Source organism: Onychostoma macrolepis, chromosome 15 (genome assembly GCF_012432095.1).
Source record: "Onychostoma macrolepis isolate SWU-2019 chromosome 15, ASM1243209v1, whole genome shotgun sequence".
In the NCBI taxonomy this organism is placed as follows: domain Eukaryota; kingdom Metazoa; phylum Chordata; class Actinopteri; order Cypriniformes; family Cyprinidae; genus Onychostoma; species Onychostoma macrolepis.
This window is the reverse complement of record NC_081169.1, coordinates 28353380-28381205: the sequence shown is the minus strand read 5'-3', so window position 1 is coordinate 28381205 and position 27826 is coordinate 28353380. Positions and strand designations below refer to the sequence as shown.

Here is a 27826-nt window from a genome sequence, read left to right as displayed (position 1 = left end):
TACATTTATATTTTTCTGCTCTCATCCTTTCTTCACTCCACAGATTGAACTACATGCCTTGTCTTCCTTTCTATTCTCTCTTTCCTTTTTTCCATCTCTGACTTGAATTCCTGACTTCAGTCTAAATTTCTGTTTTCCAAAAAGTAAATTATAATTGTCAACTATAAAATAATTATTTAATGAATTTAAGTGTAATTACGGAAGGTTAAAGGTCGGCCCACTTTACCTGAATCCCACTGGCCTACGTCATCTAACACACTCAGCCAAAGTGGGCCAGCAATATTTAAACACCTTACAAGAAAACGAACACATTTTGTTTTATGTATTCTTTGCATTTTATACACTGTTGATGGTAGTATTGAATAAAACAGGAACGGTTGTAATAATGTGTGTTTACATTTAATGAGCAACCTTATAAGTTACAAATAAAAATCTTATATCAAAGGGTTTTATCGCTGTCAATTGGGTGCAACACTCTCTGCCAACTTATTACATTCTAATTAATAATAAACCTGGACACATAATGGGCTTCATTACATTAGTACTGAAATACTAAACTTTCCTTCTTAAAGGGGCCACATATTAAATCACATTTCTGTACAGTTACAGAGCAAATACACTATCATCATACATATGAATCAGTTACTCTACTAGCATTTCATTCTTAATTTCATTGGTCGACAGCAAATCAAACAGCATTGCAAGACATTTCAATTAGTTTAAAAATAGAAATACTCAGCATTAGTCTTTCTTTATATTCTCACAGACATAGATCACTATGTAGAAATCAATAAAGCTCCTCCCAGACTCAGCAATATGTTTCCGTTTTATTTCTTATACATTCTACACTTGACAAATTGTAAATGACATGAATATATCTATTTTAAGCAAGACCTACTTAGCACCCAAATGTGATTATGCAAAAACATTTTACTCACACTAAGAGTTGACTGAAGTTTCACTCTTAAGTCTGTCAAGTTTCACCCCCTCATGATATACTGTTTCTTTAAGACAAACTCTATATTTTATCTCACACAATCTACTTGAATGTATTTGACATGAAAATGAATGTTGCTCACTTGCAATATTTTCTCATATGAGTGAGAAGGTTTGATGATTGAGTGAAACTCTTTCCACACTGAGTACAGCGGTACGGCTTCTCTCCAGTATGAACTCGCTCATGCTTTTTTAGCTCTTGAGACTGAATGAAACTCTTGTCACAGTATGAGCACTTGTAAGGTTTTTCTCCAGTATGAATCCTTTGGTGCTGTTTCAGATGGGAAGCTCTAGTAAAGCTCTTCCCACACTCACAACACACATGATCTCTCACTTCATTGTGTGTTTTCTGGTGCTGTTTACAGTGAGTCAGCCGTAAAAAACTCTTTCCACAGTAAGAACACACATGAGGCTTCTCATCTGAATGAACTTTCATGTGTTGTTTTAGATTTGATGGTGCATGAAATTTTTTACCACACTGATCACAGCTAAATGGCTTTTCTCCAGAGTGAATGAGCAGATGATAACTGAGACCTGATGCATCTTTGAAACTCTTTCCACACTGAGGGCATGTGTACGGTTTCTCTCCAGTGTGGACTCTCATGTGCACATTAAGGTTTCCATTGTCTCTGAAACTCTTTCCACACTGTGAGCAGGTGCGCAGCTGTTTGGCTTTTTTTCTTGAAGTTTTGATTTTACAACACTCCTCTTCATTCAGCTTCACTCTTTGCTGTTTTACTTCAATCCAGTCTGAAATAAACAAATTATGTGGTTAAAATCAAGTGAACTGGATCTTTGTTACATTAATGTTTCTCAGCAGTCACTAATGAAGAATCAAGAATGGACACCAACCTGTTTGTTCCTCAGTATCTTCATGTTTTATTCTGGATGGTTCTGGATCACTCATGTCTTCAATCTCCTCTTTAATAAACTCCATCTTTAACAGTCAGACAGATTTCAGCTGCTGCACCTGGAGTTTGTTCTTCTCTTGTAGGATGATGTGAATATTCTCCAGTATTTATAGGTGAATTGTTGTGGGCGGGGCTTCACTGTAGGTGTGAACTGTGATCATCGTCTGATACTGAGACCCACAGGACCAGATCTGGAGAAATCAAAAATGCTGGATTACTTTATTAGTTTAAATTAATGTTTAAAATATAAAGCATATTAGCCACAAGCCAATCATCACAGCCAGCAATATTCATAATACACAATGGCAACTTTATTAAAAAGCTGGACTAGGAAACAAGCTAAAGCAGAAGTAAAATGCAAAGAGATCCATTTTTAGATATACACAATATAAACACACTGAATAAAGACTGATCAAATCACGTGTACACAATATAAACAATTCTTACATTACAAAAGAAACATTGTTTAATAAATAAAAATATCGAGTCATGAAATCTGTGCTCACAGTCACTCAGAGTCAGAAAAACTCTCTGCCAAAATATTACTCTAATTAATAATAAATCAAAACATGCAAACTCTGTAAACAGTGAACATCTCTCACATACAGAGTGGAAATATACAGCATCCAGCGAAAATATTCCACAACTGATCGATAACAGTGTCGCTTTTAGTCCGTTAAAATATTCAGCAGCACTCGTGTTTCACATTACTCTTCTGTGCATGCCCCATTTGTTCCTTTGCATTTTTTTGGCAAACTCTTTAGTGTATTGCTGTCATCTAATGGAAAATGCTGGTAATACAGACATATCTCTCACATATAGTCTGGTTAAGCGTGATTCCTTGTTAACCCACAGTGTCCTGATCATATTCTTGTGGTAAGAACCGCTTCCAGCCTATTTTAGCCTGATGATATCCTGCTTTTGACTTTTTATTTTGATGCTACAAAATATAAACAAATTAAAAACAGATTTTCTAAAATCAAATACTCGTGTTCACTTAATTTACACTGAATAATCTCTCCTGATAACAAAACAAAACTGAAAAGCCAATAGTTCCCTGTTTTCTCCTCATTAATTATGATAATGTCTGAGATCTTCTGTAAATTGGCACATTAACACATTTCATTGTGTGTCAACAGACTGAGACAAACTACAGGATCAACACAGATCAAATTTATTACTAAATAAAATATCTGCTTAAAATACTGTAATGGACTAACACATCAATAAAAAAAAAAAATCACACATAAGATGTCAGTGAAATGGAAATTTTATTTGCATCTTCATACAGAGCCTAAGTAACTATTTAGTTCCAGAGAAATATAAATGAACATCTCAGAAAAAAAAGTTTTGGGTTACAAAAAAAGGTCAGAAACTGAGGGATTGAATTAAATGATAAAAAAAAAACAAGAAAAGAAAAAACAGTGTAAGATTAAAGTGACTAAATACTGTTCTCCGTCAACACAGAAGAAACATCCTCACAAATCTTGTGGCATTTCACAGCAAAACTAGTTTATTTGAGCTAATTGCACATTTACTGTATTTGAATCTCACATTATTTACTAGAAATATTGAATCTGTAGAAAACATTTGTTCACTCTGACACAGAACAATGCTTTTTAATATGAGACACTAGATTTGTTGACTGAGAAACTCTTTCCACACTGAGTACAGTGATACGGCTTCTCTCCAGTATGAACTCGCTCATGCTTTTCAGGTCTTCAGACCGAATGAAACATTTGTCACAATATGAGCACTTGTAAGGTTTTTCTCCAGTATGAATCCTTTGATGCAGTTTCAGATCACCAGCTGCAGTAAAGCTCTTCCCACACTCACAACACACATGATCTCTCACTTCATTGTGTGTTTTCTGGTGCTGTTTATAACTGGCCAGCCATGAAAAACTCTTTCCACAGAAAGAACACACATGAGGTTTCTCATCTGAATGAACTTCCAGGTGTTGTTTTAAATGAGATGAAGAAATAAACTTTTTATCACACTGATCACAGCTAAATGGTTTTTCTCCAGAGTGAACATGCAGATGATAACTGAGACTTGCTGCTGCAGTAAAACTCTTTCCACACTGAAGGCATGTGTACGGTTTCTCTCCAGTGTGGATTCTCATGTGCACATTAAGGTTTTCTTTTTTTCTGAAACTCTTTCCACACTGTGAGCAGGTGTGCAGCTGTTTGGCTTTTTTTCTTGAAGTTTTGATTTTACAACATTCCTCTTCCACCTCATTCATCTCAGGTCTCTGCTGTTTTACTTCAATCCAGTCTAAAATAAACAAATTATGTGGTTAAGATCAAGTGAACTGGATCTTTGTTACATTAATGTTTCTCAGCAGTCACTAATGAAGAATCAAGAATGGACACCAACCTGTTTGTTCCTCAGTATCTTCATGTTTTATTCTGGATGGTTCTGGATCACTCATGTCTTCAATCTCCTCTTTAATAAACTCCATCTTTAACAGTCAGACAGATTTCAGCTGCTGCACCTGGAGTTTGTTCTTCTCTTGTAGGATGATGTGAATATTCTCCAGTATTTATAGGTGAATTGTTGTGGGCGGGGCTTCACTGTAGGTGTGAACTGTGATCATCGTCTGATACTGAGACCCAGAGGCTTCATGCCCATTCAAAGTGAGGGGGCACGTGACCCCTCAGATTTTTGAGTGGATTTTGAATGCAGCTTCCAAAAGACAAAAAATAGCCGATTAATATTTTCTATATTTGATACAACACCAGCACGATTAGATCGTTCAGTGGGTCATATAATCTGGCTGGCACTTACACTTAAAGTGCAAATGTTTGTACGAATCTGTAAGTAAGATATTCATTTCACTGTGTAAACAGCTTCAGTGATTTTAATGGGAGTTTCTGAGAGTGCTTGAGAGTGCTTCAACAGTCAGTAAAACTGTTCTTTGATAATGTAAATGTTCTTTGCTCTCTTTATGTACAATGAAAGTGTAATGATAAGTAGCCAATGTTTTCAATGTTTTTATTCATATTAACTTTCAATGTTATTAAATTCACATTAAATATAAAGTTGGTTGTATTAAAAACATGTTATGGCATGACACCCATATCTGTTAATTAAATAAACAGATAGACAGGTTTTTATGCATAGTTAATAGTTTACATTATTAGGTTACTTTGACCATCGCTCATAGATCAACTAACATAATCTATAAAGGGGAGAATCAATATATTTCATAATATAGTTAATGCGTTTGGGAATGTTTCCGATAAAAGGAAAAAAATAAAGGAAAAAAAATAAAACACAAGTGCTGTTGTGGCTGCTGTGTGTCACATGACTACCCACCCCCCCAACTCGTGCCCCCTCAAAAATAATGAGTGCATGACGCCCCTGCTGAGACCCACAGGACCAGATCTGGAGAAATCAAATACAAGTAACTGAATTCATACTGGATTACTTTAAATTAACCACACATATTAGTTTGCTGTTCAAAATATAAAACAGTCGATGGTCACATTATATTAGTATCATATATAAAACACCCACAAGCCATTCATCACACAGACAACAATATGCATAATGGCAGGTTAGTAAAAAGCTAGACTAGGAAACAAGCTAAAGCAGAGGTCAAATGCAAAAAGATGCATTTTTATATATAGTAGTCACCATTTGAAGTGGATCAAAACCTTTCATCAAAGTTGTCCTAAAACCTAAAACCAAAATGCATTCTTGTCTTATGACAACTTTGATCCGCTTCAAATGTTACTGTATACACAATATAAACAGTGTTCAAAATTAATGATTCTCTTCAGTTCTGTAGTATGTTACAGCACGAACAATGTACATTTACATAAAATAAACAAATTCTTACATTAGAAAATAAACACTGTTTATAAAAACACGGAGTCATGAAATCATGTTTATCTCACAGAGTCTGAAAAACTCTCTGCCAACTTATTACACTCTAATTTATAATAAACCAGGACACTGTAAACTAGAAACATTCAGACTGGAAATATAAGACATTCGGTGAAACTATTCCAAAATTGCCCTTCATTTATGATGGTTAACAGCCTTTTTAGCTCCAACTTAAAATATTCAGCACTTTTTTCCGCACTTCCATCTTCTGCACAATTTGTTCCTTTGGATTTTTATGGCAAATTTGACAACTCTTTAATGTATTCCTGCCACCTATGGTAAATTCTTGTTAAAACACATGCACATGCAATGCATAGGCCACACACACACACACACACACACACACACACACACACAGAGAACTGCTTCCAGCCTATCAATGTCTGATAATATCCTGCCTTGAATTTTTATCTTGTAGTCACAATTTAGCATTAACAAATTGTCAATGGACAAAGAGCTGCTGAAAAGTCAATAGTTCCCTGTTTTCTCCTCATTCATTATGATGATGCCTGAGATCTTCTCTAAATTGGCACATTAACACATTTCATTGTGTTTCAACAGACTGAGACAAACTACAGGATCATTACAAACAAAATCTATTACTGAACAACTAAATACTCTAATGGACTGACACATCAATAAAAATCACAGATAATCAGATGTCAGTGAAATGGAAAGTTTATTTGCATCATTGTACAGAGCCTACGCAACTTTTATGCTGCAGATATAATAATATTGCACTTATAAATAAATATTAAAAAAATATATATATATCTTATGTAATAAAAAAAGGTCAGGGACTCATTGAAGGAATTGTTTTATATACCGACAAAATGACTGCTTGTTGGGATTTGTTATGAAATCTTACACGTTATTTGGGTGTTTCTTTGTCCATGTCTTAATTAGCAGACATTCAACCAACAAATAAAACACATCAATGTAAGATTAAAGTGACTAAATACTTTTGCTGTTCTTCAACAAAACATAAAAAAACATCTCCACAAATCTTGTGAGATTTCACAGCAAAACTAATCATTTGAGCTAATCTCATATTTACTTTATCTGAATCTCACGTTGTTGACTTGAAATATTGAATCTGTAGAAAACATTTGCTCACTCTGACACAGAACAATGCTTTTTAACATGAGACACTAGAGATCTTGACTGAGAGAAACTCTCTCCACACTGAGTACAGTGATACGGCTTCTCTCCAGTATGAACTCGCTCATGCTTTTTCAGGTTTCCAGACTCAGTGAAACTCTTGTCACAATATGAGCACTTGTAAGGTTTTTCTCCAGTATGAATCCTTTGATGCCGTTTTAGTTGACTAGCTCTAGTAAAGATCTTCTCACACTCAAAGCACATGTGTTCTCTCACTTCATGATGTGTTTTCTGGTGCTGTTTACAATGGTCCAGTCGTGAAAAACTCTTTCCACAGTAAGAACACACATGAGGCTTCTCATCTGAATGAACTGTCATGTGTTGTTTTAGACTCGAGGATGAAATAAACTTTTTACCACACTGATCACAGCTAAATGGTTTTTCTCCAGAGTGAACCTGCAGATGATAACCAAGACTTGATGCTGCAGTAAAACTCTTTCCACACTGAGGGCATGTGTACGGTTTCTCTCCAGTGTGGATTCTCATGTGTCCTTTAAGGTTTTCTTTGTCTCTGAAACTCTTTCCGCACTGTGAGCAGGTCTGCATCTGTTTGGTTTTTTTTCTTGAAGTTTTGATTTTACAATGTTCCTCCTCCACTTCTTTCACCTCACGTCTTTGCTGTTTTACTTCTATCCTGCCTAAAATACACAAATGATGACATTGAAATCAGTGAAACTGGTTTAATAGCAGAAACAGAAAGAGGTCACATATTTATCTGTGAGTATCAAGGATCAGATCTTTGTTGTGCCAAAGGATAGCTCGGTCATTCTTTGTTAATAAAATTAAAATGTGGATCTGATCATTTAGATGATCATTTATCATTCCTATTGCTCGTTATTTCACAGCCACTAAATCCTTTTAACAGCAGCTTTTATGTTTCTCAGCAGTCAACAATAAAGAATCAAGAATGGACACCAACCTGTTTGTTCCTCAGTATCTTCTTGTTTTATTCTGGATGGTTCTGGATCACTCGTGTCTTCAATCTCCTCTTTAATAAACTCCATCTTTACCACAGTATGTCACAGATTTCAGCTGCTGCACCTGGAGTTTGTACCTGTCATGTAGGATGATGTGAATATTCCTCACCTTTTTTAACCCAGTTAAAGCACAAACCCTGCCCACCACAGATCAGTAAAACAGAACAGAACAACGCAGATATCGTTAATGTACTTAATGATATTTAAGTGTAACCCATTATTCAAGATGAAGGAGTCTGATTCAACAAGAAATATCAGAAAGGCAAGTCCTGACTGTAGCGAAAGGAGGATTTGGGGATGGAGAAGGGTAATTTGCAACTAAGCAAGCAAACAAGCTGCTGAATAATACTGAATACAGCTTATATAGAAATGCTGTGATAGTTGTCATATTCCTATAGGTAGATGTGACCAGCTGAGAGTCAGCCGATGCAAGCTTGACTCACATGACCTGCCAGAACTAACCCTATACACTTAATTTGACCTCCAAATCTCTGTCCAAATATAAAATAATGATGGTGCAATCTTTGAGTAATTTTTTACCCTGTAATTTGGCTCCAAAGGTGAAAATACTCTATAAAATATTGAGTTCTTTGTACATATTCATCCATGACATTTAATATTTTGTCTTTCTTCTTCATTTATGTATTTCTCTCAACAGAAAGAGCAGTAAACTGAATCCATGAAGTCTATTTTGTTGATGGGTGATGAGTTATTGAGTTGTCCAATGAAATCAGTGGTGAAACGGGGCTTGCCCTTAACCAGTTCAGGAAAAAACACACACTTTGACAAAACCAAAACATTTTCTAAAATGATAAACCTTGCATTTCAATTACGTTATGTATAATTGGTTTAAACAAAAACAGCAGATAGCCTGAATGAAAATGCTAGTTTATGCTATTTCAATGTAAAAAAGGATGAGTGCAGGGATGATTTCTGTAGTCTTTCATGGTATTTTTAATCATGTTTAACCTGAGGGCTAAAAGATTAAAAACAAACATCAATAGGTGATTATCTCATAGTGTGTTGATCCTGTAGTTTGTCTCAGTCTGTTGACACTCAATGAAATGTGTTTAATGTGGCAATTTACAGAAGATCTCAGACATCATCATAATGAATGAGGAGAAAACAGGGAACTATTGGCTTTTCAGCAGCTCAGTTAAATGTTACGGCTCTGTTTCTGTCAGACTATTGTTTCACTAATTGTCAGATACACTGTTTTTTTTTTTTTTTTGGCAAATTTAAATTTTATGCAAAAATGCTGCAATTAGTACATCAAGTAAATGAAAATATATTACACTAACTGGATGAATGGATAGACTTTATGACAACATTTGGACAACATTATGCTATTTATGCATTTTCATTAGAATCACTAGAGTTTAATGCACACTGACAGTAGTGCGGCTTCTCTGCAGTATGAACTCGCTCAGGTTTCCAGACACAGCAAAACTCTTCTCACTATATGAACAACTGTAAGGTCTTTCTCCAGTATTGTTTTATGCTGTTTCAGTTGGTTTACACTAGTAAAGCCCTTCCCACATTCACAACACGTGTGATCTCTCACTTCATGATGTGCATTTCTTGTTAACAATATGGAGATTTTGATGGTTATCAGTAGCATAAAAAACAGCTTTATAGGATGGTTTGCTCATTTTATGTAACCCAGGGTTTTATAAAAATTAAACTGGTCAAAGGTTATATTCAATTAATAACACAGATGACAGAAATCCATTAAAATACAGGCTGAATAGGGGGTGCATAAGCAACAATATAGGCCTTCTCTTTAAATTCTTTTAGAAACTTTGAAATGGTTTATGAACAATTCAGATATTATAAAATAGAAGTATCAACGTAGTTTTGAAACACCAATGCCTATGGTAACATCCTGTACAAGACCATAAAAACTCTGATTTAAACAACTTCACAGTTCAATTAGCAGAAGCTTAGACAAAAACAAGAAGTTCTTTAAAATGATAAACCTCATTTCAGCCTAATAAATGATTATGCGTGTTATAATATAAAATATTATTGGTCTGAACAACAACAGCACAGGCTGAATAAAAAACACTAAGGTCAGATGAAAAGAAAATGTCATCGAAACCAGATCAGCATTCAAAAACCACCTGGATGCACAAATCATGTGACTGACCAGTCTTTCAATGTTTTGTAGCTTTTAAAATGGAAGCAAAGCAGTCAGTCAAGTTTACATTACATTTAGTAAAGTGATTTCCACTTTAATTAAAAAATATATAACGCACAGAATTCATATAACCATATTAAAGAAAAAATTATGTTTTGCTAAAACTTTTGGAGAAAGGGCGCCGCCATCTTGTAATACCACAGCATGTGACGTCACAGGGTTTGTTCACTCTGTTGGCCAGTTAAGTAATATATACATTACTTTTGAACACACAAATGTTGTGTCATTTTTTAGCGAATAGACTATGATACTGTACATATGCCTTTTTTGACTATGACTAGTTACATACGACTTACATGTGACTAGTTGCTACTAGTATTTTTTTTTTCATTGTTGCTTTGATTAATGGCAAATTAAACAGTGTTAGTTTGTTACATGGAAATTCGGAAAATACGAATACATCTTACTTAATAAAAAACTAATCTGACTTCTCTACCACGGACAATACAGGTAACTGCAGTTGTCAATAACACAATACAATACTACAATACCACTTCAATACAATCCAATACTTCCCTTACTGAAGTATGGTGAAGGCATCCCGTTAAGAAGCTAATTTCACTACCTCAAACCACACGAGCACCAGTTCATTAGCATCTATAGACTCTCACCGCCACCCTGTACACTTCGGTACACTGGAGAAAAACATGGATTACCATACGTCTACTTCAAATTTCTTTTGAGAGAACTTTTATTTGTCCTTTTTCACCCATAATAGTATGGATTGGCCATTACTGAGCACGATAAACACGTGTAATGTCTGATTTATTCATACTGGAAGACGGAGGGTGCCCTCGCGCAGACACTCCACATATGCATCACAGAAGTAATAGAGCCAATGACGCTCCAGAAAATCCCTAATATAGTCAAAGGCATCCAGCTATCGCTGAATAAAAAGACAGTAGAAACGTCTTGAAGGATCAAACATGAAGACAATAAACACTCAGCCTCAACAATGTATGGTTTATGTGTGTTCAAGCCATCTCGGGTATTTTCTAGGGGTGTCCCCGACTAAGGATTTTCATAGTCGAATCGGAATTTTCGAATCTTGCTGACAGTCGACTGATAGTCAAATCATATATTTGGGGGCGGGGCAAAATACATTACCAAGAGTCAAGTCAGACATTCGACAATCATAAATACACAGGGAAAATGTGTAATGGACGCCTCGCAGATACAAACGGAGTAAATAATGTGTTATATTTTGATTACAAGATAGTTAACATTAAACGTCAGCGAAACCCTAAGAATTCACACATTTTTTACAATAGTGCTCTCATTATAACGTTATGTATATGACAGTTATTAATGTTCTGCATTTCTGTTTTGAGCTGCGCACGCTGAATGACCAGTAGAATTAATAATCTGATAGAAGGTTTTTAATCAATGGGAATTAACTAATTTATCTCATATAAAATACGCTTCATTATTTATACAACATAACGTTCATATAACAACTTATACTCTTATAGGCTATATGCACAAAACACCCAGATGCATGAACGTGTCTGTGCGACTCTGAACTCCTTTTGTGGACGCGTTCTTGACGCAACAACGTGCAGAAACACGGGAACTAAACTCTAAAAATTCACAGCGTTTTATTATAATAGTGTTCTCATTATAATGTTATGTGTATATGACAGTCCCAGTCGTAGTTATTACTATTCTGCATAGTTGTTTGTCCTGCTCGCGCTGCGCACTGAAGAGATAATCACTGTTCAATAAAGCGCTTTACTGCAGCGACTCAACCAAATGCATCTTATACGAGATAAATAATATATACACGATATATATAAACCGGCTGAAATGTTTTGAAATCACGTCTTGTATCCTACCTGATCGAAAAAAATCCAGTCTTTCACTCTGCGTCAGTTTGAGTCTTGTTAAAGTTTTAAATCCTTGCCACCAAGATGCTCCTCTGTCTGTCACGAATTATGGAAAGTGAAATTTAAATCTATAGGGGTGGTTGGATTTAATCACGCACGTTAAAATATTTATTTAAAGCTTTTTTTTTCTTTTCAGATTATTATTTACAGCATTATCATAATAGGCTGTATATTAACTTATTGTGAGAAAACCGGTAGTTCTATGTGAAATCAGACATTGAGCACCCCTGTATAGTCAAAATGGTATGATCATAACACCCCGCGAATATTCGACTGTGAGATTGGGAGTCGAATCAGGCTCCTCGAATCGACGACTATTCGGGGTCACCCCTAGTATTTTCATAATAATTAAGTATAGCCTATTTATAATCCATTGCTAATCGCTTTTATTACAGTATATATTTTCTGCCTCATTCTGTGATAAGAAGCCACATCAGATCACAAGAGGAAGTTATTTTAAACACTCAACTGCTGTTGTGAAGTAAAAACATGTTCTGTTTTGTTGGATAACAGGTTTAGAAACGCTTAGCAGACATAGGCTGATGATACACGGGGCAACCTTTTGAGCAATGTTCCCATCAAAGGGCAACCAGGTGAGACACAGGCCCAAAAAGTTGCCCCATGTATCATCAGCCATAGAGTCACTGGAGCCTTTAGTTTTATTTATGCAAATTCTCAAACAAATTCTGGGATAACCTCTATGCTTGGTCAAGTTTGAAGTAGCCTATGTAATACCCGACTTTGATTTTAAAACTGTAACATTTGTCTTTTTAACAGAATTTTTTTACAGAATTTTTACTTTCTCACTTGTTTACTTGGTATTTAGTATGTTTTTTCAAGCATTAAAAACTTCTTATAACACGTCATTACAAGGGAAGATGGTCGGCATGTGTTGCTTTTTCAAATACATGCAGGGAGGCGTTTCCTCATCTTGGCAAGTAGATGTTTGACAGTCACTAAAGAATCACTAAACAGCTGCCATGAAAACACACTTCTTGCTTGATAAATTTATTTTCATTAAATTCTTATTTTTCTATTATAAAAAATTATAATTATATTACAATTAGGGGCTAAAGTCTGGAAATACATTTTCCCATACTCTGCTTTCTTTCTTCCATACTTTTCCAGACCTGGAAATTACTTAAATCAAATTCCATACCTGTCAAGTTATGTCTTTTCGTGCACAATTTCCCCACTTGAAAGGGAGAGACATCATCAACGGAGGCCTTAACTGGATACCACTCTTCTTTTATTTGCAACAATTAGGGTGAAAGGTAACACAATTTGTAGCAGAAAGGTGAGACACCTTTAAACAGAAACAAAAGGTACAACATATGTAAATGAATTGCAAATAAACTTGTTAAACAACCACTGCTGTCATTTTGATTCTTTGTATGTTTTTAACATCCTTCCAACTGCTTATCTTTAAAATAAAAATCTTGTGTAAACTCAGGCTATCTGTAATCAGAAGCACATTTAAAACTGGAATATAATTTCATTTCATTCACATGTGTTTCATAAACACATAATCCTTTCTGGATCACAATCCGCCATCAAAATGATACATTTAATAATTCCAGCTGCTGTGAGAAAAGGCTAAACGATCTGTCACCTGCAGCATCCTCATGTACCATAGCCTACTAGCCGGGACAACTTCTTTATGTTTACAGACGTGACGTAATGACGCAGTGCCATGCTCGAATTTCCCGCAAAAACCTACCCGTACCACTCAGAAAACATTATTATAAGCTAACCGTTGAGATAGGTGATATTTTTGAACACTGGCTGGTTATGTACTTGCTCAAATATTGATTTCGGATCATTTTTAACCCAAAAAAGTTACGGACTGCAGCTTTAAGCAACGAACAGACAAACACTGGAATCTCTCCGTGCCGAACACAAACACACTTACTGCGCTACGAACTGATTCGGCATCTGCCGCTACATCAGCCACATCCTTTCATTTACTGAATCGAAATTAAAGTTCTCACCGGCTGCCACTCCGGGATATGATGATGGTTTGGATGTGTGTGCACTTTTCTTGCGTCCAGCTTTAGGTTACGGCAGAGAACTTGCGTGTTGCGTCCGTCGTCTCACGCGACAACAGACTCTTTTGTTTCCGCCCCTCACTCTGATTGGCTGACGAATTATTATTATTTCCAATTATTTCAGTTTGACTTAATACCTTTCCTGCTTATCCAAACCTCGTAGGAACCCTGTGTCTAAAATAAAAACATATGATGTGGTTAAAATCAGATCAACCTTGATTTAACAGCAGGAAGCAACAGTGTCAGTTATCTGTGTTTCAATTAACAAGAGAATGACAGAACTAATCTTTGTCACTTCAGAGGTCTCATAATACAACTAAAATGTGGATGACAACTGCTATACAAATTTAAGATAATTTAGGCACATTTATGTATCATTATCATCCATATATTGCTCATTATTTCACAGTCACCAAATCTGCTGAATTGAAGCTTAATTGTTTCTCAACAGTCAGTAATGAAGAATCAAGAATGGACACCAACCTGTTTGTTCCTCAGTATCTTCATGTTTTATTCTGGATGGTTCTGGATCACTCATGTCTTCAATCTCCTCTTTAATAAACTCCATCTTTAACAGTCAGACAGATTTCAGCTGCTGCACCTGGAGTTTGTCCTGGAAATTCCTGTTATTAAACAGGCACACGAATGCATGCACACACACACACACACACACACACACACACACACACACACGTCTGGTTTGCTATCCTTGTGGGGACTCTCCATAGGCGTAATGGTTTTTCTACTGTACAGACCGTATATTCTATCGTCCTACACCAACCCTACACCTAAACCTACTCCTTACAGGAAACTACAGGCATTTTTAGATTAAAAAAAAACTTCATTCTGTGTGATTTATTAGCTTGTTTAAATTGGCACATTAAGCACATTTCATTGTGTGTCAACAGACTCAGACAAACTCCAGGATCATCACAGATAAAATTTATTACCAAATAAAATAACTGACTAAAATACTGTAATGGACTAACACATCAATAAAAAGATCACACATAAGATGTCAGTGAAACGGAAATTTTATTTGCATCATTATACAGAGCCTAAGTATTTTGTTGCAGAGAAATATATTAAATGATTAAAAAAAAGCAGTCTAAGATTAAAGTGACTAAATACTTTTGTTGTTCTCCATCAACTCAGAAAAAACATCCCCACAAATCTTGTGGCATTTCACAGCAAAACTAGTTTATTTGAGCTAATTGCACATTTATTGTATTTGAATCTCAGATTATAGGCTATAGAAATATTGAATCTGTAGAAAACATTTGCTCACTCTGACACAGAACAATGCTTTTTAATATGAGTCATTAGAATTCTTAACCGAGTGAAACTCTCTCCACACTGAGTACAGTGATACGGCTTCTCTCCAGTATGAACTCGCTCATGTACTTTCGTGTATTCAGACCGAATAAAACTTTTGTCACAATATGAGCACTTGTAAGGTTTTGCTCCAGTATGAATTTTTTGGTGACGTTTCAGATATACAGCTGTAGTAAAGCTCTTCCCACACTCAAAGCACATGTGATCTCTCACTTCATTATGTATTTTTTGATGCTGTTTACAGTAAGTCAGTCGTGAAAAACTCTTTCCACAGAAAGAACAGAAGTAAGGTTTCTCATCTGAATGAACTGCCAGGTGACTTTTTAGATGTGATGATCTTATAAACTTTTTACCACACTGATCACAGTTAAATGGCTTTTCTCCAGAGTGAATGTGCAGATGATTTTTGAGAATTGATGCCTCTGTGAAACTCTTTCCACACTGAGTACAGTGATACGGCTTCTCTCCAGTATGAAGTCCTTCATGCCTTTTCAGGTTTCCAGACTCAGTGAAACTCTTGTCACAATATGAGCACTTGTAAGGTTTTTCTCCAGTATGAATCATTTGGTGTCTTGTCAGAAAGGCAGCTGCAGTAAAGCTCTTCCCACACTCACAACACACATGATCTCTCACTTCGTCATGTGTTTTCTGATGCTGTTTACAAACATCTAGCCTTGAAAAACTCTTTCCACAGAAAGAACACACATGAGGCTTTTCATCTGAATGAACTTTCTGGTGTTGTTTTAGAATTGAGGATGAAATAAACTTTTTATCACACTGATCACAGTTAAAAGGCTTTTCTCCAGAGTGAATGAGCAGATGATAACGGAGACCTGTTGATGCAGTAAAACTCTTTCCACACTGAGAGCAGGTGTGCAGCTGTTTGGCTCTTTTTCTCGATTTTTTTATTTTACAGTGTTCCTGTTCAACTTCTTTCAGCTTCACTCTTTGCTGTTTTACTTCAATCCAGTCTAAAATAAACAAATTGTGTGGTTAAAATCAAGTTTGTTACATTAATGTTTCTCAGCAGTCACTAATGAAGAATCAAGAATGGACACCAACCTGTTTGTTCCTCAGTATCTTCATGTTTTATTCTGGATGGTTCTGGATCACTCATGTCTTCAATCTCCTCTTTAATAAACTCCATCTTTAACAGTCAGACAGATTTCAGCTGCTGCACCTGGAGTTTGTTCTTCTCTTGTAGGATGATGTGAATATTCTCCAGTATTTATAGGTGAATTGTTGTGGGCGGGGCTTCACTGTAGGTGTGAACTGTGATCATCGTCTGATACTGAGACCCACAGGACCAGATCTGGAGAAATCAAAAACAAGTACTGGTTTTATAGTGCATTACTTTAAATTAACGACATATATTAGTTTGCTGTTCAAAATATAAAGCATTTGATGGTCACATATTAGTGTCATATAAAACAGCCACAAGCCATTCATCACAGACAACAATATGCATAATGGCAGGTTTATTAAAAAGCTAGACTATGAAACAAGCTAAAGCAGAGGTCAAATGCAAAGAGATGCATTTTTATATATACACAATATAAACATTGTTAAAAATTAATGATTCTATTCAGTTCTGTAGTACGTTACAGCACGAACAATGTAAATTTACATAAAATAAACAAATTCTTACATCAGAAAATAAGCGCTGTTTATAAAAACACGGAGTCATGAAATCATGTTTATCACACAGAAGTGCTCACACTCACTCAGAGTCTGAAAAACTCTCTGCCAACTTATTACACGCTAATTTATAATAAACCAGGACACTGTAAACTAGAAACATTCAGACTGGAAATATAAGACATTTAGTGAAAATATTCCACAATTGCCCTTCATTTATGATGGTTAACAGACTTTTTAGCGCCAACTTAAAATATTCAGCATTTTTTTCCGCACTTCCATCTTCTGCACAATTTGTTCTTTTGTATTTTTATGGCAAATTTGACAACTCTTTAATGTATTCCTGCCACCTATGGGAAATTCTTGTTAAAACACAGGCACACAAATGCGCGCGCACACGCACACGCACACACACACACACACACAAAACCCCAAAAAATTATTGACGTCTGATAATAACCTGCTTTTGACTATTTATATTGTCACAATATATGGCATTAAACAAATTGGAAACAGAGTTTCTAAAACCAAATACTTGTGTAACTTAATTTACACTGAATAATCTCTCCTGATATCAAGCTGCTGAAAAAAGCCAATAGTCCCCTGTTATCTCCTCATTCATTATGGTGATGTCTGAGATCTTCTGTAAATTGACACATTAAGCACATCTGTGTTCTGTTTAGCGGGTTGGTCACGAATTTCCACAAATTTAATAATATTGCTTCTTTTTCCCAAATTCTCACTGTCTCACCCTCTAATTTCACAAGTTTATTTTCTTGTCATTCATTTTTAATCCCTGTTTACACATCTGTTACCGTGGTAAGCATGCAGGGGGGAAATTAAAGATTTGATGGCCATGAATTAAAGGGATAGTTCACCCAAAAATTAAAATTTGATGTGTATCTGCTTACCCCCAGGGCATCCAAGATGTAGGTGACTTTGTTTCTTCAGTAGAACACAAACGAAGATTTTTAACTCAAACCGTTGCAGTCTGTCAGTCATATAATGCAAGTCAATGGGACTCACGGCTTTGAGAGAAAAAAAACATACACAGACAAAACCAAATTAAACCCTGCGGCTCGTGATACATTGAGGTCTAAAGACACGAAAGGATTGGTCTGTGCAAGAAACTGAACAATATTTATATCATTTTTTACCTCTGATCCACCACCATGTCTAACTGTCCTGAGTGCGTTCACAACAGCCTGCGTGTGACGCGTCGTCTTCTTTTTGCTTTACGGCGGATCACAGACTTATAAGTGCATTACCGCCACCTATCTCTCAAATGGACCATTGACACTCCCAATTGAGATTGTAGATAGAGTGTCAATCTAGCTCGATAAAATCAATGTTTACGCTGTTAATATGCACATATTCGCTAGCTAGCTAATTTTTGAATCTAGCTCGTCGTCTTCACATGTATAAACGCAGTAACTAAAAAAAAAAAACGGTACAGAATCAGATAACTGTGAAATCTTTATATTTTACCATGCAGATAGGATTAGGAGGGGAGAGCTCTGGCACAATCCAAAGTTTTCACTGCATCTGTACTTTTCACAATATTTTATTAATTTTTTCACTGCTGGCTTATTTTAGGAAAAGTGTAGTGAATAAGAGACCTTCAAGAGACCAACATCCATGGTCCTCCACGGTATCAAGTTTTTGCCAGGTTATGTGGATACATGTTGGATATGCTATAGCTTCTTATAATCTCCTATTTTGACTGGAATTGTGCTGGACATAATTATTTAAATTAGGCAAAAATACTTGACTCATTGCTTTACCTTCCCCTCTTCTCAATGACATACATAAACATGTTAACCAAATAATACAAATTAGCTTTTAAAACAGAATAGCTAAAAAAAAAAAAAAAAAATTGATTGAACTTTATGTGTAGAGAGGGACATCCCAGTGGATCGCAGTAAAGTCATAAACATCTTCAAGCACATGGCTCACAGAAGATTGCTGTTGTAAAAGGTTTAAAGAAGCCCTGAAAACCTGTATATCTACTGTATTATCTATATTATTATTATGATTGTTATTTACAGGAAATAAATCTAAAGCTTTTGAGACAATTATTTTGTGTTATTTAATTTGTATATTAATTTGGGGTGGGGATTGTGCCCAGTTTCAGCACATGCCCCTCAAAAAGGTCCTGTTAACAAACTCCATCTTTAACAGTCAGACAGATTTCAGCTGCTGCACCTGAAGTTTGTTCTTCTCTTGTAGGATGATGTGAATATTCATTATTCATAGTATTTATAGGTGAAATGTTGTGGAAGGTGCTTTACTGTAGGTGCGAACTGTGATAATCTACCAACCGAGGAAAAGTGGAAAGATTAATTTTAGAGAAATTTTTAGATAAACAACATGAACAGACTGAATAAAGGCTGTAGTTATAAATAAATAAATGGGTCCATTAGAAAAGAAACACAAAAACATGTAGCCATGAAATCTTCATCACACAGAAGTGATCACACACAGAGAACATATTACATTCTAATTAATAATAAATCAAAACATGCAGACTTTGTAAACAGTGAACATCTCTCAAATACAGACTGGAAATATTTGGCATCCAGCGAAAATATTCCACGACTGACCTTCATTTACGATCGACAACAGTGTCGCTTTCAGTCCGTTAAAATATTCAGTGCTTTCACATTACTCTCTTCTGCGCATGCTCCATTTGTTCGTTTGGGGTTTTATGGCAGATTCTTTAGTGTATTGCTGCCATCTAAAGGAAAATGCTGGTAATACAGACATATCTTTAGTCCGTTAGGTCAGGATGCCATGTGCCCTGATCATAGTCTTGTTCCTATCCTGCTTTTGACTAGCATTAAAGAAACAAACTGGAAAAAGATTTTCTAAAACCAAATACTTATGTTCACTTAATTTACACTGAATAATCTCTCCTGATAATATGAGACTTCCTGCTGATAGTCTGAGAGTCTATCATCGTGTTTAACTGAGCTGCTGAAAAAAAACAATAGCTCCCTGTTTTCACCTCATTCATTATGTCAGTGAAATTAATGATGTTTTTCATCATTATACAGAGCTTATTCAATGTTTATGTTGCAGAGAAATGTATAAATATATATGAAAAATGTTTTATGTAACAAAATGTCTATTGACAAGGCATTGAATTAAAGAACACACAAAAAAATTAAGCTTAAAGTGACTAAACTTTACTGTTCTCCAGCAATATAGAAATAAATCTCCACAAATCGTGTGGCATTTCACAGCAAATAGCTTATTTTGAGCTGTTACGATCTTTAAAGATCTAGGGATTGGAACGCAACATTATTATTCAATATTGCTGGGAAAATAGAGACTATAGAAAGAACCAGGCAGGAAGAACGCTTAATTCAGTTAAATGTTTTAATTTCTTGAAGCCAACGCCATTAGACAATGTGTGAGCTATATACAATGCATAATTTAGAAAGCAAGAATAATAAGAATACATTAAATTAGGAAAAACTGAGGAACGAAGGTGGCGCCAAATCAACAAAAATAAAACAAATATTCTAAACTGAATTCCCAAAAAACCTTTTAACCTAACTAACCAAAGAAAAATGTAGAAAACAAACTCGACATCTTCGGCGTATACGACGCCACAACTAAACTATACTAACTACAAACAAAAATACAAAAGAGACGCTCACCTCTTTCCTAGTGTGTCTAACATTTGTTAACTGCGGGCGGAATGTATCCTAGGGCGCGCAATACCCTAACCTGTTCCTCATTTCCCCAATCAAAGAGAAAACAGTAATTATTTTACAGTAATTTAACTCAGAACACCTGAACACACACACTGAGCTTCTCAGCGTGACAAGCCGGGAGATCTTTAAACAGCAGGATGACATCGGATTGGCTGCAGAGACGACGCCCTTAATGATGATTGACAGCCGTCTCCTCCATCCAGCAGAGACCCAAGAGCAATGATGACAGACTAGAAAACAGATTGATAGAAATAAGAAAGGGAAAAGAAAAAAAAAAAACGCACGCGGCACGTAACAGAGCTAATCTACTTTATCTACTTTAGCTAATCTACCATTGCAGGGATTTTAGTATTCACATAGATAATGCAGAAATCAAAACTGCAAAAGAAATTATAACTGTTTTAAACACTTTTGATCTGACCGAGCATGTGCATGGACCCACACACAATCGTGGACACACTCTAGATTTACTCATCAGTAGAGGTCTAAACATTTCATCCATTGTTATTAAGGATGTAGCACTATCTGATCACTTCTGTATTTTCTTTGATATATTGATCTCTGTTACCACTGAATCTAGATCTGTCTCTGTCAGAAAGAGATGCATTAACGAGAACACTAGTGCGCTATTTATGAAGGCTATATCTTTAACACCAAGCATTTCTGCAGACTCTGTTGATCTTCTCCTGGATTCATTTAACTAAAAAGTTGAGAATGTTATTGATGATATTGCTCCTGAAAAAGTCATTAAGAAGAAAGGCAGACAAAAATCATCTTGGAGAAAATCAACAGCAGTGCAGAGTATGAAAAGACAATGCAGAAAAGGAAGACAAAACTTGAAATTCACTACAGCATCTATAAAGACAGCCTTCATGCTTTCAATGTGGAACTAGCCACAGCTAGACAGACCTTCTTCTCAAACCTTATAAACAGTAACTTAAACAACACTCGCACTCTTTTTGCTACTGTTGAGAGACTGACAAACCCTCCAAGTCAGATTCCCAGTGAAATGCTCTCCGACAGCAAATACAATGAGTTTGCTTCCTTCTTTTCTGAGAAGATCAATAATATCAGAAAGGAGATTGGCACATCTTCTAGTTATGCAGAGGTCACACAGATTCGACCGCAGTTTCAAAAAGAAGTGACTATGTCTGTTTTTGAAGCAACTGATAGCAACATTTTGTAAGAAATACATCACCTTAAATCGCCAACCTGCTATCTTGACACACTTCCCACATCTTTTTTCAAAAGTATGCTTAACTGTTTAGAAGCAGATCTCTTAGAAGTGGTGAACGCCTCACTTCTTACTGGGACATTTCCAAACTCTCTGAAAACTGCAGTTGTTAAGCCCGTTCTGAAATAGTGCAATCTTGATAACACCATATTGAGCAACTATAGACCAATATCAAATCTTCCTTTCATAGGTAAGATTATTGAAAAGGTAGGTTCAGGTCATACTTAGAATGGAGAGGTTATTATGTGAGTATAGGAGAGCATAAGTCTAAGTGGACGTCCGTGAGTCCCACAAGGCTCAATTCTTGCACCACTTTTGTTTTGCCTGTTTATGCTCCCACTAAGTCAAATAATGAGAAAGAACCAAATTGCCTATCACAGCTATGCTGATGATACCCAGATTTACCCAGCCTTATCTCCAAATGACTACAGCCCCATTGACTCCCTCTGCCAATGCACACTTTGAAACAGCACAACAAAACACACAATGAAGTGAGAGATTACATGTGCTTTGAGTGTGGGAAGAGCTTTACTGCAGCTGGCGATCTGAAAGTTCACCAAAGGATTCATACTGGAGAAAAACCTTACAAGTGCTCATATTGTGACAAGAGTTTCACTGAGTCTGGAAACCTGAAAACGCATGAGCGAGTTCATACTGGAGAGAAGCCGTATCACTGTACTCAGTGTGGAGAGAGTTTCACTTGGTCAAGATCTCTAGTGACACATATTAAAAAGCCTTGTTCTGTGTCAGAGTGAGCAAATGTGTTCTACAGATTTAATATTTAAAATAAATATTGTGAGATTCAAATAAAGTAAATATGAGATTAGCGATTTGTATTGCTGTGAAATGTCACAAGGTTTCTGGAAATGTTTTGTTGGAGAACGGCAAAAGTATTTAGTCACTTTAATCTTACAACTTACTTTAAGACATGGACAAAGAAACGCCCAAATTAAAATGAAAAATATGCAACAAAACCCAACAACCAGTCATTTTGTCAGTATATGAAGCAATTCCCTCAATGAGTTTCTGGCCTTTTTCTATTACATAAGACATTTCTTTTTTTTCTTTTTTTTTTATAACTTTTATCATTATATATGCATTATAAAAGCTGCATAGGCTTTGTACAATGATACAAATAAAATTTCCATTTCACTGACATCTGATTATGTGTGACTTTTATCGATGTGTTAGTCCATTATAGTATTTAGTTAATATATTTTATTTGTGTTGATCCTGTAGTTTGTCTCAGTCTGTTGACACACAATGAAATGTTTAATGTGCCAATTGACAGAAGATCTCAGACAGTGGCATGCACAGACATCCGGAGGGGCAGGGGCAAAATGGGGGGGGGGGGTATGGGTTTGGTCCCCCTCGGCTAGGGGTGTTTTTTTTTTAGAAATATCACAATTCACAATATTATCACAATTCTTTGTCATGTTGGATTTTCTATTTTGCAAGTTGTTTGAGCAGTACAGCCAAATTAATTTCCCTACTATAAAGACAAAGCCTTTCAAGGTAACAAAATATTTAAAAAAGTATGGCGGATATTTAGGCCAAAGTGGGTGAAGATAAAAATCGTTGTCATTATTTTATCTTTGTTATTAAAAAGTGAGAGCAAAGATACACATTACAAATACACATAATATACAAATAAAATAAACAGTGTTTTATTTTCAGGTAGGCTTTAGGTGTATTTAGCAGGAGTATTCAAGAAATTGAATGAACAAATCTAAAAATAAAACATTATATAGATTGATTCCTATTAAAGCAACTGTATTAAAGTTTTTCAGTCAAGAGTAGTGAGTGATTTTTTTTTTGTCTTTGTGTTTGGTGTTTTATTAACATTAAAGGAATAATTCACCCCAAAATTAAAATAGGCTAGTGTTTATTTTTATACCTTCATTTACTCACTCAAAAGTTGTTTTAAACCGGAATGAGTTTCTTCTGATGAAAATAAATGCTATTTTGAAGAAGGTGGAAAACCAAACAGTTGCTGGTCTGCAGTGACTTCCATAGTATTTTTTTCCTACTGTTAAAGTCAATGTGGACCAGCAACTGTTTGGTTAGCCACATTCTTGAAAATATCTTCTTTTGCGTTCAGCACAAGAAAGAAATTAATACAGGTTTGGGACAACATATGAGTGAGTAAATAACAACAGAATTACAATTTTAGGGTGAACTAATCCTTTAATTACAGTCGGCAGCATGTTTAGTACTGTCCCTTTAATACCTGCACGCATCTAATATACAGGCATGCATCCGTTTCTCTCAGCTGTTTACTTTCATTTTAGACATAACCAACTGAGTCTATACATAACATTGTGTGTTTTGACAGTATTAGCACAAAACATCAGGCACTGTTTGACGGGCTTTTTAGAGCACGCGCTTTGGGTGTATTTGCTCATAAAACCAGTAAGTCTTTGATGCAGATGCAGATAATGTACTTTTGTGACTGCGAATAAGTGCAGTGTCCCATGAGAGTAACTCTACCGCTGAGTTAACACTGATGTGAATGTATGTATGATACTACGATATTTCTTCAAAAAAGTAGATCGTGGAGACATTTATAGTCCACGATCAAAAATCGTCATATTGAACACCCCTACCCACGGCAGAAATCCCAGACCGCAAGGGCACTTCACCGTTGGACAACCCCCCCCCCTACAGACTTTTCAGCTAGTTGGGACTATTTGCATCATCCTACAAGAGACAAACTCCAGGTGCAGCAGCTGAAATTTGTGCCATATATGGTGAATATTGAGTTTTTTAAAGAGGAGATTGATGACACGAGTGATACAGAACCATCCAGAATAAAACATGAAGATACTGAGGAACAAATAATTTGGTGTCCGTTCATGATTCTTCATTATTGACTGCTAAGAAACATTACATTTTCAGTTAAAAGTTTTGTTGGCTGTGAAATAATGAGCAATAAATGATAATGAAAGTGCATCTAAATGATCATAACAACATCCATATTTCATTGTATTAAGGAATCACAGAACAAACCTTTGGCATATCAGATATGATGACTGATACAGATAAATACATTACCTCTTTTGATTTCTGCAATTAAATCAGACTCACTTTAACCGATTTTATTCTAATTTTAAAATTATTTATTTCAGACTGGATGGAAGTAAAACAGTAAAGACTTAAGGTGAATGAAGTGGAGGAGAAACGTGAAATCAACACTTTATGAAAAAAAAACCCCAAAGAGCTTCTCACATGCACTAAGTGTGGAAAAAGTTTCACACACAAACGAAACCTTAAGAAGCAGATGAGAATCCACACTGGAGCGAAACCATATACACATGCCCTCAGTGTAGAAAGAGTTGAAGTCAAGTCTCAGTTATCATCTGCACATTCACTCTGGAGAAAAGCCATTTAATTGATCAGTGTGGTAAAGATTTTACTTCATTATCAAAACTAAAGAGTTCATTCAGATGAGAAGCCTCATGTGTGTTTTTTCTGAGGAAAGAGTTTTTCAAGGCTGGCTCACTGTAAACTGCACATAATGAAGTGAGAGATCTCATGTGCTTTGAGTGTGAGAAGAGCTTTACTGCAGCTAGTCGACTAAAACAGCACCAAAGGATTCACACTGGAGAAAAACCTTACAAGTGCTCATATTGTAACAAGAGTTTCACTCAGTCTGCACACATGAAAGCACATGAGCGAGTTCATACTGGAGAGAAGCCGTATCACTGTACTCAGTGTGGAAAGAGTTTCATTTTTAATGTATCAATTTACAGAAGATCTCAGACATCATTATAATGAATGAGGTGTAAACAGGGAACTATTGGCTTTTCAGCAGCTCAATTAAACGTTATGGCTCTGTTTCTGTCAGACTATTGTTCACTAATTGTCGGTTACACTGTTTTGTTTCTCTTTGTTGTTTTGCAAAATTTAATTGTACGCAAAAATGCTGCCTGAAATGCTGAAATGCTACCTGAAAAACTATCAAATTAACTGGATGAATGGATAGAATTTGCTCTTTGTGACAACGTTATGCTATTTATGCGTTTTCATAAGAATCGCTAGAGTTTAATGTGCACTGAGTACAGGTTTCTGTCCAGTATGAACTCGCTCAGGTGCATTCAGGTTTCAAGACACAGCAAAACTCAATATGAGCACTAAAGTCTTTCTCCAGTATTAGTTGTTTTATGCTGTTTCAGTTGGTTTACTTCAGTAAAGCCCTTCCCACATTCACAACACATGTGATCTCTCACTTCATGATGTGCATTTGTTGTTAAAAATATGGAGAATTTTGATGGTTACACTTTAGCATACCTGTCAACATTGGGATACCAAAATCTGGGAGACTGTTCATGTTTATTTATTTTTATTATAACAAATTTTAATTGCATAAAAGGAAACACTGTGGTGCATGCGATGTAGCTCTGTGGAACACGTAACAACAAATTTCATGTATTTAACATTGAAAGTGTTTCTTATATCCAGAATTATAACTGTAAGTAGCAGACTTTGCTGCTCGAAGTAACCCCCTGGGGGGAGTGTACTTGTATGCAGGGTTTAGTTGATTTTGCAGCACAAGAGAGCGCAAAGTGTGCTATTATTTATGCTCATTCGATTTTCGGTTACAATCTTTCTGACTATGCTGAAGATTCTTTCTGAGGAGGCATTGCTATGAGGAACGCAAAGCAGTGCCTTCATCGGACTAGCCAGCTGACTAAACCTGGTCTCAGTCTCACTTTTCCCTACAAGGCCCCAGAATCTGTCCACTCTCTCTTCCTGTGTTAACTCCTTGCTGTCTGTGACCTGGTAGTCTGTGAACTCCTCTCTCAGTTTATCTGGATCAAGCCTCAGTTGTGGAAACATGCAACCTAGCCTTGTTACTGTGTGCGTGGTATGAACAGATTTCCAACACATTATCAGTTCGGTTACGTACTTCATACTTAAATTTACAGAGCTGGTATTCTTACAATAATAAGATTATTTGATAGGTAGGTAAATCACAAACAAGGTCAACCTGTTTCAGGAGAGATGTCCAGGCGAGAGGCTGGATCCAACACCTTCAGGTCACAGAGCAGTTGTGAGTCTAAGGGAAAGACCTTCATCATCTTCCCAATGACTTCCACATAGAAAGCTCTCACTGTCCTAAGAGCACAATTATGACATAATCACATATTAACAAGGATTATGAAGAAAGACAAATGAAGCATGCAGGTATCATTATTACTTAAGTTATAACTTACTAATATATTTTGGTCATTAACATGGAGGAGAGTTCTTCATGTTCAAGGAATGCTCTGGCCTCAGCCCCAATTAAGAGATCCTCAGTTGCCAGCTGGTGTTCATGTCGGTATGATACTTCACTGTTTGGAATATGCACAATTAATCTAGCTGGAACAATGTAGCCCAAGTATCTCTTGACCAGTCTTGTCATCTCACTGTGTAGCTTATGGATCATCACTCCCTCTGTCTATTGGGCAAACATGGGTAAACTTAAATAAAACAAACATTTATTTTTTTATGTATATATAATGCTACACTGTTAGACATTTCTGTAATTTCTACAGTTATTTACTGTCTATCACCCAGTATAATACTGCAAATTCCCTTTACAGTAAATAACTGCAATACCCTTAGCATCATGGGAATTTTCTGTGACGTCAGACCCCACATACAGAGACTTGCTGTATTTTTTGAAATTGTTGTATACTACTGTATTTGCTGTAACGGCCTCTTTGGCGCCATTCTATTGAGGTTGTTTTATTTTCCTCCTTTCTTACATTTGGATTGACATGATTTGCCCTACACCATTTCTATAACGCAGCAACAGCTTGGGACTGACTACACTGGA

General features: G+C 35.9%; 2 protein-coding genes and 1 long non-coding RNA gene across 7 annotated transcripts; all 3 read right to left on the bottom strand.

Moving 5' to 3' along the window:
• Positions 1 to 381: 381 nt before the first annotated feature.
• On the bottom strand, positions 382 to 14672 carry LOC131520293 (gastrula zinc finger protein XlCGF7.1-like). 3 transcript variants are annotated; one of them, XM_058744404.1, is made up of 5 exons: positions 14487 to 14536; positions 14017 to 14247; positions 13185 to 13331; positions 1849 to 2098; positions 382 to 1746 (listed from the first exon to the last, which is right to left on the bottom strand). In XM_058744404.1, exons 4-5 carry the CDS (start codon positions 1931 to 1933, stop codon positions 1076 to 1078), a joined length of 756 nt encoding a protein of 251 aa, XP_058600387.1. In that variant the 5' UTR covers positions 1934 to 2098; positions 13185 to 13331; positions 14017 to 14247; positions 14487 to 14536; the 3' UTR covers positions 382 to 1075. The 3 variants fall into 3 exon arrangements, with proteins under 3 accessions (XP_058600387.1, XP_058600385.1, XP_058600386.1); XM_058744402.1 differs by lacking the exons at positions 382 to 1746; positions 1849 to 2098; positions 14487 to 14536 and adding exons at positions 6470 to 7600; positions 7882 to 8016; positions 14557 to 14672; XM_058744403.1 differs by lacking the exons at positions 382 to 1746; positions 1849 to 2098; positions 13185 to 13331; positions 14487 to 14536 and adding exons at positions 6470 to 7600; positions 7882 to 8016.
• Positions 14673 to 15098: 426 nt separating this feature from the next.
• LOC131520285 (gastrula zinc finger protein XlCGF8.2DB-like) lies at positions 15099 to 19729 on the bottom strand. Of its 3 annotated transcripts, none has more exons than XM_058744385.1 (4): positions 19650 to 19729; positions 17958 to 18074; positions 16471 to 16720; positions 15099 to 16379 (listed from the first exon to the last, which is right to left on the bottom strand). In XM_058744385.1, exons 3-4 carry the CDS (start codon positions 16553 to 16555, stop codon positions 15358 to 15360), a joined length of 1107 nt encoding a protein of 368 aa, XP_058600368.1. In that variant the 5' UTR covers positions 16556 to 16720; positions 17958 to 18074; positions 19650 to 19729; the 3' UTR covers positions 15099 to 15357. The 3 variants fall into 3 exon arrangements, with proteins under 3 accessions (XP_058600368.1, XP_058600367.1, XP_058600369.1); XM_058744384.1 differs by having other exon boundaries at positions 18204 to 19720; XM_058744386.1 differs by lacking the exon at positions 17958 to 18074 and having other exon boundaries at positions 19650 to 19720.
• Positions 19730 to 20455: 726 nt separating this feature from the next.
• LOC131520299 (uncharacterized) lies at positions 20456 to 27479 on the bottom strand. The gene is made up of 3 exons (XR_009266030.1): positions 27219 to 27479; positions 26993 to 27120; positions 20456 to 20998 (listed from the first exon to the last, which is right to left on the bottom strand). It is a non-coding gene; the product is annotated as an uncharacterized LOC131520299 (long non-coding RNA).
• Between the last annotated feature and the right edge of the window lie 347 nt (positions 27480 to 27826).

Bases quoted from the DNA above. Each gene is read 5' to 3' on its own strand.
- LOC131520293 (XM_058744402.1), bottom strand. From the start codon at position 7,966: ATGGAGTTTATTAAAGAGGAGATTGAAGACACGAGTGATCCAGAACCA. The intron at 7,601-7,881 runs GTTGGTGTCCAT...TGTGTATTTTAG, and splicing joins AGATACTGAGGAACAAACAG to GCAGGATAGAAGTAAAACAG.
- LOC131520285 (XM_058744385.1), bottom strand. From the start codon at position 16,555: ATGGAGTTTATTAAAGAGGAGATTGAAGACATGAGTGATCCAGAACCA. The intron at 16,380-16,470 runs GTTGGTGTCCAT...TGTTTATTTTAG, and splicing joins AGATACTGAGGAACAAACAG to ACTGGATTGAAGTAAAACAG.